Raw genomic sequence first — 15885 nt, forward strand, 5'->3', positions numbered from 1 at the left:
CCATCTGGCCGAGGTTTCCAAAGCTTGACCTGTATCTCCAAATACCAAACATCATCAATAAATAATTAATCTGCACCTAGGTTATAAACTACAAAATTAGCTCAGAAACTCTCCATCTCTATAGTAGTATGAGCTAGAACCAAGACCACCCCTCTACATATTCAAATATTTGAATCCAATTTAATTGTTGGACTTAATTGAATCAGTCTCCTGCAGACCTGCAGCCAAGCTACCCATTGCCTTTCTCCCTATAAAGCTTAACCTCAAAAAGACTTTGAATTACCTAATATCTGACATTAAAGCGGACCACCTTGGCTGCTATTGCAACTTTTCTGACTCCTGTATTTTCAAAATAAATGACAGTATAAATCCACAACCATAACCGAATCACCATGTTCTTTAAGTGACAGGGAAAGAAAATAAAGTCTGTCTTTTCTATTTTTTACCCTTTTTTATGTAGCCAACATGGGTCATGTTATCTGCTTGGGTATGAGTTATTTGCATGTATACATCAGAGTTGCTATCTGGACGATAGAAATAGACACAAAACTAGACTGGAAGAGCATTGAGATCTCATCAATGAGAAAATCATCTGGTGAGCACTGAGTTCAAGCCTTTGATCCCCACAGCTTCCATTGAGTGTCTTCTCTTGATTCTTTTTGGGCATTTCAATCAAATACCACAATGATTTCAAATTTCAAATGGTAAGTTTAGCTACCTCTGCTTGCCATTGAGTACACCTTTTGTTTATCAGATAACAATTCTAGATTAACTCTAAGAATAATGCTTCTTGCTTGCCAGTCAGACCCAGTTGACCAAGTGAAAGCTCACTTTCTCCCTCAGTGAATGCACGCCGTGGATATGGCCTCACCTGTCAAATTCAAACAAAGCAATTGCATAAGAAATACTTCCTGCACCTGTTACCTACAACCAACCAATCCAAGTCAAGGGAAAATATCTGCATGACATCACACGATGTACGGCTAGCAGTTTACTAGAACTGCCATGTACAATGACTGATTAAAATAGTAGATAAAATACTGTCTGTTCTTCAAGACATCATATGAAGTTGCGCTGACAATTGTTATTCGAAGTCATTGCTTATCCTCAATGACCTGCTTCTGGGATACCTGTGGCATAACTCAACCTCCAACCTTGTCCCATCTCTGCGTCAGAAGCAGCTTAGGGCTATTGTCCAAAAGAGTTTGAATGGATTCACAACCCACTCGACCTAAGGTCAACTTATTATGGATTGATGTCAGATTTTGGAACAAGGTAACTTGGCATGAGGGGCAGTCATGACACCTAAAAGGCTAGTAGACAAGTGCGGACCTGGCCTGTTGGTTATACAATCAGCACACATGAATCCAAGGGAAAACCCTTTTATGTTTCTCCCAAGACTCGGATGGTGTAAAAGAGAAGAGAACAAGGTAAGGTCCGATAAAGGAACCACAACCATCTCCAAGGCACTAATAAAAAGATGTACTCTGCAATAACTCTTTAACCATGAGAACCACCAGTTAGAGAATGCACAAGCGAAGGCAAGTTCCAGTCCTAGACAAAATGTGGAGGATCAAAATGGTTTAGCCATACATAGCAGCTAAGTACCTAATCAATTCTTCATGATGCTTGGGTGCTCCCAAAGTTTCATGTAGCCCCTTGATCACTGAGAGAATCCTTTAGGGCAATAGCCTGAGAAAAGCTTTTGCCTAGTTATGATTATTTCAGTTTGGCATTCCTTAAGGCATCTTTATCAACCAAACCTTGGTTTACTTTCCACTTCTTGCCTAAGGCAATTGCTTGAGAAAAGCTTTACCTAGTTGTGATTATCAGTTTGGTCTCCTCAAAGGCATCTTTATCATCCAAACCTTGATTTACTTTTCACACTTACCTTCCTCATTTTATAATTAGTTCGATTTATGATTGTTAGAAGGGTTATTCTTGAGAGAATACAAGTGGTCTTATGGAAGCATTATCCAAAATAATGTATGCATGTAGAAATCAAAATATCCACCTCTCGTTATCAAAATTTAGATAATTTTCATCTTTTCTTCTCAAATTCTTCCATCTCCATCATCTTTGCTTTATGGTCCCTGCCGATTCTCATGTTCCTGCATGTTCTGCCAATATATTACCCTTTTCAATGCAATATTTTCGTAGTTTATGATACCTGTTAACTCCCATCAAAAGAGATTTTACATTACCATTCAACTTGAGAACTGGCTCATTTTAGCAAAGCTAAATGCAGTAATCCATCCTTTAACAAAATTTATAACTCTGGCATAGTCAAATGGTTTCTATCTTGAACCTTTCAATCTTAGCGCACTATAAATGACTCCCCTCTACCCAGTGAATTTACTTTCATACCTCTTATTGTTCTAAAGAACTACATTCCCACCCAATCTGTACGATGATCAACATATTCCTCTTTTCCCTTTCATATGCTCTCAATAAGTCTTGAATCAATTTGTAATCTTTGATTAATACTTGGTAAAAGTTAGCTCTCTTGATATATTGGTGGCCTCCCCTTGTCATCTTTGAAGCCACATTCCTAACCGCAGTAAAAACAGACTCGTGATAGTTAATAACTAAAACCACTGTTATGTCTGATTTGTGGAACAACAAATAAAACCTCTTTCCCTGATGTCAAACACAGAACCGCTTTTGATAAATCTCTCAATTTACAGCTGCCAAATCTCATCTCAACTTTATCAAATTCATTACCAATGAGGTTGTTGACACCAGTGTCACTCATCACAACACCAGAAATTCAAGCATATCCTCAAACTTCATTCTGAAAAGGAATCTTTGAACATTTTGAGAGGAAAATATAAAGATGTCTTTCATGGCAGTATGCAAAGAAAACTATAGTAAAATATATCTTACTCGATATAATGAGTATTTTGTCTCACATTTTTTTAACAAAAAAAGGGTCTTCCACGCCACACTTTAAAAATTGTTCCTTTGGTTTTATATCATGCTCCATTCTTGAGAAGGACAGATCCTGAGCACCCTGAAAAGCTCTACCCGCAAAATATCAAGAAATTGTGATATCCAATCTTCTACATCATTCTAGTGCCTAAATCTTCTTTCTGCCCTTAAAATTTAAGCAAGTCATCAAAAATCTCCCATCAAAAAATGCATCAAAAATGTCAAGTTGGAAGGAGCAAGGTTGTTGAATTGCCCAGGCAATCCTAGGTGTTGACTCCTGTAGAGGCTCAGGTCGAATGCCAAGATGGCTATGCAGGCACCTAAGTGGGAATTGCATGTTTCCATATATAGTTATATATACTTCATAAAAAGCACATCAAAGAAAACCATATTGATAAACAATAAAGTTGTCAAATTCTCAGGTAATAATGAAATCTTTGAGTTTATTACTTTAATTTTACTTAATAATTCTTCTACTAAGTGAATTTAAGTATTTAAAGATTCTTAGAAAATGTTCAAGCATCAATTAGTATCTAAGGGAACATATTATAAATATATTCAACTTCTGTCTCTTCAAGCAAATATATTTTTCACTTAAAAGAGAAAATTAGTTTAGTATATTCAAAAAATCAAGGAACAAGACACATGCCAGAGAGAATGGGGGTTCCCATGCGACAAGATGCCCACTGGGCACCAATCTACAATTGGCAGCTGTCTTGCTTGAAGGGCTAGAAAGAACAAGGCCTAGGCAGTTGAATTATCCAAGGGTCTAGGTAGGACTTCCTAATGTCATAGACTTGCAAACCAAAAGCTTAAGCTGTTAGAAAGAGGACCAACCCATGCTAATAAAAAACTCATGTGACATCCCTTTTTCAGTCAATGTGGATTTATGACAATCTCCCCCACATAATCTCATGACACCCTCATCCTGGTTAGCTCCTCTTCACGAGAAAGGGGCCCACCCATGGCTCGGGTCCTACTCGACCCTACCAATTCCTCCTCGATCCTAGTATCCCTGGGCAGCCACATGACTAATAAAGGTAGTGACATACAATGGGCCTGGCTCTCACATCCCAAAAGCTTAAGCTATTAGGAGGACCAGCCTAGGCTAATAAACCCATGTGGCACCTCTTTTATTAGTTAATGCAGGACATAGGCACCATGGTGGCTGCTTGTGACAACCTAGGGAAAAAGATGAGACCATCGTCCCAAAATTCTTGGCTACTTCTCAAACTTGTTCCACGTTGCATCTGAGCAAACTTGCTTCCCATACTAGGTTCCAACTTGGTCACATCAACTGATTACACTTGAACTTGTTACTTTCAGAGTCAGTGTGATGAGAGTAGTGGCGAGTCCATAACAGCCAAAAAACAGTTATTGGTGAATTTCTTATAATCATATGTCTGACAGTAGTTGCCTTGATAATGTTGCAGTAATCAGATTTAAGTCTGCACTTTTGCAATATGCTTAATAGCCATACCAGCTAATTTTTAAATCATTTCATCTTGTCCCCATAAGGGACTCCATACACTTATCAAGTGAAGTACTAACTTTCAGAATAACAAACGGGGCATCACATGACTAACTCCTAGAACACATTTCTGCACTACTTACATCATGGTCCTTTCATATTTTTGCACCAGAGCTTACGTAAATGAATATTGAATGACTAAAATTACTAATTTTGATGATAAAATGGTAGCACAAGGTATCTTTATGCCAATGACACCCTAAATAAAATTGCAGATTAACAAGTTACTGCTATCAATTGGATTGCTTTCCTTGAAAGAATAACAAAATCAGAACATTCCAATCAAGAATCTAAAAGGCATATAAGCTATTCCCAATCAGAAAGGTTTCTGTTAAATATTGAAGTATTGAAATATGCCAGAATAGCAGAAATCAAATGGATGGACCGTGGACGGAAGAATTACCAATCTGTAGGTGCCAGGCTTAACCACCCTTCCGATGTCTATATAATCAAGAAGGAACTGCAGCAAAAGTCAGCAGTGACAATCAAGTCGGGAAGAGAGAGAGAGGGAGAGATAAGAGGAATTATTATGTTTATGAATCATGACCAGTTCATAAGATTTTTTTACCTGAAGCTTGTCGGATTTCAGAAAGCGACGTCCACGGCGGCTGCCATCAGGCATGCGGACAAGAAGTGTGACAGCATTTTCATCATCTGGAGAAGGTTCCTGTGGAAGAGAAGCTTCTTTTGCAACAAGTTTCCTCTCACGCTCCTGTAAATCAACACACATTTAGAAGAAACAACTATAAAAATTTTATAAGAAAATGGATTTAAAAAAAGTAACATTTTTAAATCAGAAAGCATCATCTTGCTGAGACGGTTTGACCATTTTGAGTGTCAAAAATACAATTCAGAAAAAACAATATTCCAAGGAAAGCAGGGCTCCATATATATTAGAAATGTTGTAGTATACAGCATACAAGAACCTGATGTAGTAAGTTTGGAACTTATTCAATTTATAAGTTACTGCAGGACCGAAAGTGCATGTTAATGAAGTTTGCATAAATATATTGCTAGGCCTTCAAAATAATGAAAAGTAAGTGGATAATTGTCATATTGTTAACTACAACAGCCCCAAAGTGTAGGGAGATTTTCAGCTATATGTTAACTCCTGCAAGGTCCATTCCTACTTAATAATGGATCAAGCTGTTTCACATTCCAAGGTTGCAAAATCAGCCTTCTGGTTGCTACATCATGAGAATGACCCATATCCAAATTGACCCTAGGACTGTACCAGTTCAACAGTAAAGCCGAGGATAGAGTCAAGAAAAGATCTCAAAAATAAAACTTGAACAACAAAGCAGAAGTATCTGACATAGCCTAGTATTAGTGAGGATCTTAGAGTTATCAATTTTAATTTAACATTTTTACTTTCAGTTAGTTTGCTGCTTATTTGAGTTTCTGGAGATGTTTTCTGTCCTAGGGGTTTATTTATATGAAGTTTCTGTTTGGGCATTAGGTTTGAGTTCTTAGGTTTCTTTAGGTTAAGTGTTTAATATTACATCTCATTCGTGGTCATTTCTGTAGTGGTGGACTAATATTCTAAGGCATGCTTATCCTACGCATCCTAAGAAGGCAGTTGGAAGAGTGTCGTGACTATAGTCTACCCTCTGTCAAGAAGAAAAAAAGAGCATCTGGCCTCTCCAACTCAACTTGCACCTAAAAGGTATTAGAATGAAGGTTTTGATGTAGACCAAAAAAAAAGAAGTCAGGAGCATGAAGAGGAGAGGGGTGAGAGAGAAGTAAAGAACAAAAAAGAGTGGAAAACCCTCCTGTATAGTCATTCAGAGCCCCAGCTTTTTATGAGAAAAAGAGAAAAAGGGAAGTTGCAGCTCCATCCATCTACCTTATGACCTCCCTCCTCTTTTCCTCGTCGTCTAGTTTCATGTGACCTCATTCTAACTTGCAGCAACATGATCATAAGAGAAGCCAAGGATCTGAATATTTATGGAGTGTCAGTTTACTGTTACTGTTACAAAAGGAGTTCATTCTTTATAAAAACTTAACGAAAAACCCCGCTTTTCCTAGCTATCTCTATTCCCTATATTTCGCATTCTGACTTTTTCTTTTCGACCATGAGCTTCAGAATTCACCTTTCAACAATAAATCATCGCTCATGCAGAATTTCAAGCAAAATCTTAAGCAAACCGCAGAGAGAATTTTAAAAAAAAAAAAAAGATCAGAACAATTTCAGTTCCAAACTTTGTGGGTTCAATCAGTCAACATTTCCTCTCTCTCTCTCTCTCTCTCTAGAGATTCAACTTTATATTTCAAGAGAGAATCATGAAGTTTTAGCAAGATTTTACAACTGCTTCTCAACATGATGTCAAATGTCTAACAAAGATCCCAGTAAACGAAACCTTGAGCAATACTAAAACCGCTATAACACTTAAGAGGCAAGTTAACAAGTAAGAAAATTTATCTATAACCTAAAACTAATGAGCAACTAGAGATATGGTTGAAACTTGAAACAAGTGAGATTAATTTTCAAAAACTCCCAAAGATCCTCATTCATTCATAAAAATATATATATAGTGCTTATGTAGCTTGCTAGTCAAGTTTCATAATATATGCAAACAACTTCCTAGGCTACAACTTTCCAAATACACAAAAGCATACCAAAAGATATCTAACCTAACACATTAAACGACATTCAAATTTAAGCAACGAAATAAGACTCTAAATCAAAACAAGAAATTTATTTTACAAGCTATGCTCCTGCAGCACTTCCCTTCTTACTTTTCCTTTATTTAAAGAACTACAATATAATGAAACCAAGAATTAGAAAAAGGAGAAAAAGACTTGCACATTTCTATAAACATAAATCAGTATATGTTTTGTCTAAACAATTAAAGAGACAAGTTTCTGATTAGTTTCTACAACTAGAAACAAAATATCAGACTGAAACTCTACAGCAGGTATATAAAGAGATCTCAAACTACCCTATAAGTTATGCTCATTAAAAAAATGAACAAAAGAAAACAACTATTGACAATTTTCAATAATCTACAGGGCTGCCTACCATAATCCTTGTGCATATTCAGGCACAATATCACATAGATCGTGTTGCTGCAGTACTGTCACATTTGCTTTTGACTGGGAATTTCAGTTAGATCTTACAGTTTCTAAGTTATTAAAAAAAGAATCTTTTTCAACAACTGAAATGAATACAACCAAAAAAAACGTATCTGCAAAAACAATTAAATTTTCACTTAACATGCAAGATTCTTCCAATAATTATTTGCTTTCTCAATTTGATATTATACATTGTCTGCAGCAGTTTCCGAAAACAAACTTCCTTGATTTTATATGAGTCTTCTTACATATACTGAAGATACTTCAGGATAGTTTGATTGATGTTAGCAGCCAGTGCAAAATTCTGAGTCACATCAAAATCAAAAGAAGTTATGCAAATGAAAGAGAACAGAAGAATGTATTCCAAAGGCACCTGAAGAAATCAATCACCCAAAATTGAAATGTTTAAAAATAAGAACTACACATTTACATCTGGCAGTGTGTAAAATAAGTCTTTTTAATTCCAAGAAAGATTTTCTGAAAATGAAAAAGATCATGAACCAATCAAGGAACTTCTGACCGCAGATTACCTCTTCCTCAAGTTGTTTCCTGCAGTTTTCTTCCTCTTCCTGTTTTTGCTTTTCAAGTGCAGCTTCTCTGGCAGCAGCCTCCTCCAAACGCCGAAGTTCAGCCTCCTGCTGGGCCTTTAACTCTTTTTCTTGATCTGCTTGCAATGATGCAAGATACTCGTCATCCTGCAGAATTAAAGCAAGTTATCAACATGTCAAAAAAACATACCAGATTTGAAAGTTCCCCTATGAGGTAGAATATAGTATTTTTTCCCTACGACATTGAGGCCTCAAACTCATCCACTCATAAATTCTTGGTATAATACATACTCATAAATGAAAATCACTGTTTACCACCAATTACTACAATATAACATGTCCAACCTGTTGCTCCCTTAACAAGCGTTGTGCCATCAGTGTTGGCGATGGTGGACGAGGTATACGAGGATAGAAAGTTGAGCTTTGATCTGAACCAGTTTGCATGACTTGATGAGATGGGTATGCAAAATGATACGATGCTACTTCTGGAATGCCACCAAACATTGCAGCCTCAAGCATGACAGCTTCATCATGCTCTTCAGAAGATATGCCACCCCACTTGTCCAAAATAAGGCAGGACAATAAGTTGAAAAAAGGACAAATATGGTGAATTAATCCTATTCATACAGGACTCAGTACACAAGCAGCTTTTCATGATAGCAAATGGTACCTCGTCTGACCGAAAGGCATCTCCATTATATGAAGGACGACTGCCAGCATTGTTCTGCTGAGGACTTGATGGAGGACTATAACCCAATCGTCCAGATTCTGCTAATTCTGCATTTCCCGAAGAAATGCGTCCGGAACGGTGCCTCACTAGAGGCTGCTCCTCCACATCTTCAGTTTCCTCTTGGACAGATATATTGCCTTCCTCTGATTTTAATTGACTTGAAGATCCAGTCTTCGCAGAACCAAATCCTTGCCTCCAGTAACAGAAAAGACACATATCAGTCATTTACAGTTAGAAATTTGTTTACAATGACCTACAGGGTACACATGTTTACCATCCAATAAAAAAAAATGTGAATTACGCATATGCATAGCTCATAACTTCATTTCTACAATGTTATTTACATGCACCAGCATTTGGAACTATCCAGTGTTAAGCATTGTTTCATAGCGAAGTCCACAACCTAATAGTTTCATGCTAGTGCTGCCTTCTGAATAACTGGGCCCACATATCAGCAGCTCCTACCAACTCAATTTAAAGGGTATTCCTATGCATTATGTCGAAATGCTATGATACGATAACAAAAATGCCAAATAAGTCAAATAGACTCACCTAGAGTCTAAATCTAGAATAAAATCAAATTCAGTCAAGGTTCTGAACAAGATTTCTAAGCAAGGAATTTTTTTCTTTATATCAAAACAAAAATATGCCCTTAAGCCACTCAATAGATTCAAAAGGCAAAAAATCCACTGAATGACGGATATAACTGAACCCCGAGATAAGTAAGAAGATATGTATTTAATTCATTTTTTCAAAATTCAAGATATCGGGGAAAATCAACCATGATCAGTATACTGAATAAAATTTTGCCATATCACATGGATAATCTATCTGCAGAACCAAATCAGGTTTTTGCTTAACAGATAATTCTCAATAAGTTATAATTACTCTCCCTATGTAATGAACGTGATTGGTCAGTGATGCACATTTCATGGATGATCATGATTGCATCAATAAATATAACGTTACTTCACACAAATTTCTTAGTTATTATTTGATGAATGTCTATGATTCTAGAGAAGGAATACTTGATGGATGTCTGTGATCTAATAATCAAGCAAATTGTCCAACATTTGTTACCATGAGATTTTTTTCATCTTTATTCTTTAAGTTAGATAAATCACTAATCCGAAAATCAAGTGAATTTTCTAATATTTATTACCATAAGACTTTTTATTTAAGTAAATTCATAATTACACTCCACTTTTTAGTTGATGTACCTGTCTATTTTAACTCAATAAGAAAAGATCAAGAAGAAAGCATTTTGAGGAAGAAACTGTTTAAAAAGCTAAGCATCACTTTTCATGCTCAGTTATCAGAAGAAAAAGAACCAGAATTTCAGGGCACATGATCTGCCAGCTATATGAAGTCTAATGTCGTATCTAGGACAATAGAAAAAACGCCTCAATCTAGCATGTCAATATCATGATTAGGTTTCAGTTTACCGGATGATTGTTCTCATTGAACATAATAAGGTTTTGACTTTTTTGCATATTAATAATCAGGATTTTACCACATCAGATACTAAACTATCGGTTTATGTACTAATGAATTATTAAAGTTCTCAAGAAATTTTTTTTTTTCATTGTTATGTAAACAAAAATTAATATGAGGAAATGGTGTGTTTTATAATTCTTGCACTTTACTTAACTCTTATGAACTGACCTTAGGCACATGTTATGAATTGGAGTTGAAACTACTTTTCTATTTCTAAAATTTCCTTGCATTACAGGCTAAGCACAAGATCCTGTAGGAGAACATAAACATAATTGAATTAAAATTTATGGAACTGTTCCTATAGCATGATATATTTTTACGGCCATGCATAGTAGCATTCCCATGCTTCTGAAATTAATACGAGAGATTGGCTAAGTCAAGTAAATGGCAAAGGTTCAAAAACAAGTGCATGTGACACTACTAAGCAAATTCAAAATAACTGTGTAGAGAAATAGATATCTCCCTCAGATCTAAAAGATTCAACAGGATATCATATCAATCAATAGGTCAGCATATTAAATAATGGTCCAAATCATGTCGAAACTAGGCATATGATGCTAAACAGTATTGCCATCCTGTAGACAGCCCACAGAAGAGAAATTAAATCATGAGTCCATATGAGCCTGTCAAAACCAAAACATCACTTTTAAATGTGAATATGCAAAACCACAAAACCGACTGTAAAGCTCTGAATGGACAGAAATTCATGAGTGATATTTAGTAAAATGACGACTTATCCTACATGTAACATGCAATCACTAATTATCTAGGTGCTCAGAATCACACAAGCCAAAGCTAGGTGCTGATGGTGGCCAGAAATCATCAACAGTGAAACAAAGTTGCCATAGTCATCCAGTAGTAGAAGTTTTGGACTATCAAACAGGAAGGAAAGGTGCACATGAAGATTTCTAGCTTAAAATAATGATTTTCTTCTTCAGTACTGCAATAAAAAGAATAAGAAAATATCCACCTTCCTTCTGCTGCAGTAACTCTGTCCACATCATCCACTTCCATGACAGCTGAATTAGAAAACTGATTCTCTCCAGTATGCACCCCCTGCCCCTGAAATGCTCTTTCTTGCTCTGCAGTCTGTAATATGGGAAATCAGAATAGGACCAGCTGAAAAAAAGAAAAAAAAATAGCAAGCCTGCAACAGAAAAGAATAATATCTGACAGTAACCTTTAAGGACAGTGAGACTGCACGTGCAAGCTCAGCATCCTCCAATGCAGGGGACTTCTGATCAAGCTTGGGACCATTCGAGTCCTGCATGAAAAACGATTAGGTCCGGACAAATGGCAAGAAAATGAACGGAAAGGTATAAGACAAAAGACCTACATTAGGAACATCAAACTCCTGACTAGGGCGCCCCTCAACTTCTCGTTTGGAAGCTTCAATTGCAGCTTGTAGCATTTCCTCTTCGATGTCATTGTTATAGTCAGTCACATCAACCAATGGAGAACCACTTGGGTTGTGATGCCTTCCGAGAGGACCACCAATAGAAGTGTTATTATGATCGGCAGGAGCAGTTGGAAGGTCCTCATCTTCATCATCATCATCAATAATGACAGTCCCATGAACCTCCAGATCATGTGTAGGTATGTTTCCAGTAACATCCTCCATGGTAGGCCCTAGACCAGAAGAACCAGGTTGCGTATTCCCATCCTTAACTTCAATAGGTATCTCCCTCACCTCCCTTGGATGTGAAACTCGTGGGGCAATGCTCGGAATACCGGTAGCTCGTCCATCATCAAAAAAATTTCGACCAAAAGTTGAATCAAGGAGCGAAAATGGGTTCAAATTTGGAGAAAGCTGTGGAAGAGTAGGTCTTAGGGCTTCATCATCAAGTGGATCATCCATGTGCATAAAATCATCGCGGGGGGCTGGAATGGGTGCTTGTTGTGTGCTGGACATTCAAACAACCAGATATTTAATTAACTATTTACTAGAATTGATGATGAAAATAGTAAATACCTGAAGCATTTCAAAGAACAAAAAGGTTCAATTTCTTAACAAAAACCAAATGATGCACTTCAAAGACTTACTTTATCCTAACTCCTTCATTGAAATGTGCATTCACAGCTTCATTCAGGTCCCCACCATGTTCCTGAGTGCCATTCACATGAAAAGAATAAGGTAAGAGAATAAGCACAGAATTTCACTGAAATGCAACTTATAGCTTCATCTAAATAACATAAATTATAAAACAATATCTAACACCATAAATAAACACAGGGGCCAACAGTCATGTGGATGGGATACTTGGTGCAATCAAAAAAATAAAGGGATTGTATGGCACAAGCATCTATTATTTCTTCCATGAAATCTCAAATTCGTTTCACATAAATCAACAAAACTTTGTAAAAGTAAGCAAGAAAGCCAAAGGTGAAATTGGCTTTACATTTCATACCTTAACCACGATATAATGTGAAATTGGCTTACATTCCATACCTTAACGACGATATAATGTAATCACACCTTAACCGTCATTGATAAACATTTGATTAATCTCTTAAGTATGGCACACCCTCTGCTGACCTTCCCTCCACTTACAAATAGTTTTCATCTCCACATTCCTCTCCACCAAAAAGAACATGATGAGAAATCAATGAACGAATTGCTTCGTACTTGCAATCTTTTGGGAGGGCAACATACAAATATATAAAAAGATCATAAGAATGGTCCATAAAAAGTTGAATCTACCTTAAATAAGCAAAGCTTGCATTGTCACCAAGAGGACTTCCATCAAATCAAAGGTTATAGTGCCTCATTATCAAGCCAAAGTTTCTTTCTAATAACTAAAGGCCTGGTATATATAGGTTCCTATGTATGTATATGGAAGATAGCAGTCAAGTTTTGACCTAGAATATCAACATCTCAAGAATCTTTCAGCTTCTCCTCACATTCCTTCAGTTTGCACTTTCACCAATAAGACTCCCATTAGATCAATTGGTTGTGAGTCCCTCTTTATCAAGATAAGTATTTTCTTTATCTAATAACTGAGAATCTAGCATACATACAAACACATTTACACACATGCACAAACATATAGTATCCTCAGTAGAGGAAATCTATAATAATTATTTTGTATTCCAGGTAATTTAAACCATCTAACAAACTGACTACCTCACTCTTATGGAAAACTAATTAATTACCATAAGCTTGCTTCCAAAGCACCATCCTTACATGTTAAAACACGCCACTCACAATGAATTCTATTTTCTACCACTTCGACCTCAGCTAAACCATTTTTCAAATATCATATCTCCACATAACCTTTGAGATCAATTTTACAATGATGGACATGCACAAATGCATATATCTACTTCAGGAGACATTTTCTTAAAAATAAAAGATAGAAAATCCCAGTCAAATAATTTGAGCAGGCCCCCCATCATCCATATGTTGGCAGTTTTCTCTTGAAATACCTCTCTATGCCTATGGCTTAGAAACCAGCAAAATAAGCATGTCTCCCAGGCAGCATTTTCCTACACTTCTTAACTCCCATTTTCTTTCCACCCAAATGACAACCACTCAAGGAATTGATTATTGACATAGTACATCTATGGTGAGAGCTTTCAACATGTAAGTTCCTCAATTGTTCTCTTTAGACTTTCCTGTTGATGCAAAAGTTCTTAAATTTTTCAGGAAACTACAAAATAGCCTGTGCGATAATATAGAATCTACAAGAAGGTTTAGCTTTAAACAATTAAGAAAAATGACATACAACATAACAAAACAATATGCTTCTTTTTTTGTACTCACTCAAAATATATCAGACAAAAAATGACACAGAGATTTCCCTGACAGATAGAGAGTTACTTTTACTTATTTCAGCCAAAATTAAGGCAATCATATCCATTATTTCTTCCTTGGTCGAAACATATCCATCACAATATCTATTTTTTTATCTTTCTTTGTTAGTGTTATATAGATTTCATTTAAAATACCATAAGCATTTCCTGTGACCCCTCATAACTCCTGATACTTGAAAGCTGTCAAAACATTGTGAGTGCTTATAAAAGACAAAAATATCTTGATCTAGTTATATGAAAGATAAGGTGTTTGGAACTTGGAATTTAAACCTAGTGTCTGTTCGTTCTTTTTTGCCCATGGCATATCAAAACTGTTGGAATAGACACACACTTGCACGTGCACATAAAGCCAGTGTAGGTTTTGAATGGCATGTATGCACACACATGTGCATATAGACACACACATAAAAAGCCAGCATGAGGATTCAATTACACATACACCTTCTCTTAGAATATAGAAATTCACTTTTACAAAAGAAAAATAAAATCTATTTGTACCACGAGGAGGAAAAGAGAATATATCTTCTACAATCAAGCCCAAGAGAATTCTCTTCAAAGTTCAAACTTGCCATACTTGATAAAACAAAATATAAAATATTAATATACTTGATTTTGCTACCACAATGCCACTATTCTTAACCTAAGTTGCATATAACCTCACGCATATAACGCATGACACATGTCTCAAAAAATTGACTATAATATACCTCAGAGATATCCAGATTTTATATTTAGCATCATCTATCTCCCTCAAAGATATCTATAGCTCGAAAACATACATTGCCATAAAATTAATGGGCAACTGAATTCTTTTAGAAATGTTCAGGATTAGCATTTATATATGCAAGAACGATATCATATTTCAGTCACAAACTACTTTACCCATCAAATTTTGTTTCGCTGCCACAATTCCATCTTGCACCAAGAAACAATCAAGAATCCATTATCATTTATTTACTCAAAAATGATATCACATTTCAGTAATACTAGAACATACAATTAGATTCCAAGTCACTTTGGTACATAATACCAATTTAAAAACCAAACCCACCAGTCCAATCGTACTACAACCACGCCATCAAATCCAAGAAAACAAAATCATCCCAAAGATCAAGAACCACAAAGTAAACCCGATCCAACGTCACGACTTCAAATCACCATCAGTAATACCAAACAGAAACCCTAACCCATAATTCCCAGCTACCCATGCATCAAACCCAAAACCTAGATTGGAAGAGAGAAAGAAACAGAGAGGAGGGTGGCGATCGGAGAAATCAGAGAGAGAGAGCTCACCTCGAGCTTCTGCAGCGCCACCGCCTCAGAGGCGCCGGTGATGCTCATGAAGGTCTCGATTGCGTCCTGCGGCGGCCTCGCCATTCCCTGAATTCAACCACGAATCCTCCTCCACCTAGGGTTTCTCTCACCCTCAATTCTAATAGAAAGCGACAGAGCGAGAGAGAGCAAACGGAGAATAGAGAGTGGAGAAGAAGTAAATCCTTTGGTCCTATTTTAGGTTAGTAGCAGAAAAGCGGTGGGATAAGATTTTTATAGGACTTAAGGGCTCGTTCGGAAAAGATTTCCTCAAATATTATTTTTTAGAAGATGGATTCCTAAACATACAATGTCTGAAAAAAAAAATAAATATATTTAGTTGATCAAAAAAAAAGGGCATACTTTAGAGTAGTTTATATTTAATTAGGTATCTATTTTTAAAAAAAAATTGTACGAAATATTTATTTATGCATAAAAGATGAGAATTT

General features: G+C 36.3%; 1 protein-coding gene across 1 annotated transcript; it reads right to left on the bottom strand.

The window, feature by feature from the left end:
• Positions 1 to 415: 415 nt before the first annotated feature.
• On the bottom strand, positions 416 to 15681 carry LOC103715067 (plant UBX domain-containing protein 8-like). The gene is made up of 11 exons (XM_008802576.5): positions 15419 to 15681; positions 12356 to 12417; positions 11649 to 12216; positions 11493 to 11576; positions 11283 to 11401; positions 8756 to 9008; positions 8431 to 8643; positions 8068 to 8232; positions 5031 to 5174; positions 4866 to 4922; positions 416 to 871 (listed from the first exon to the last, which is right to left on the bottom strand). Exons 1-11 carry the CDS (start codon positions 15500 to 15502, stop codon positions 764 to 766), a joined length of 1857 nt encoding a protein of 618 aa, XP_008800798.2. The 5' UTR covers positions 15503 to 15681; the 3' UTR covers positions 416 to 763.
• Between the last annotated feature and the right edge of the window lie 204 nt (positions 15682 to 15885).

This window comes from Phoenix dactylifera, chromosome 16 (assembly GCF_051530095.1).
Source record: "Phoenix dactylifera cultivar Ajwa chromosome 16, Ajwa_hap1_PhDact_Kaust_v1.1, whole genome shotgun sequence".
In the NCBI taxonomy this organism is placed as follows: Eukaryota; Viridiplantae; Streptophyta; class Magnoliopsida; order Arecales; family Arecaceae; genus Phoenix; species Phoenix dactylifera.

Excerpts from the sequence above, each read along its gene's own strand:
- LOC103715067 (XM_008802576.5), bottom strand. The coding sequence starts at position 15,502 with ATGGCGAGGCCGCCGCAGGACGCAATCGAGACCTTCATGAGCATCACC. Across the intron at positions 12,217-12,355 it reads AATGAAGGAGTTAGGATAAA|CACACAACAAGCACCCATTC; the intron begins GTAAGTCTTTGA and ends TTGAATGTCCAG. Across the intron at positions 4,923-5,030 it reads TGAAATCCGACAAGCTTCAG|TTCCTTCTTGATTATATAGA; the intron begins GTAAAAAAATCT and ends CTTTTGCTGCAG.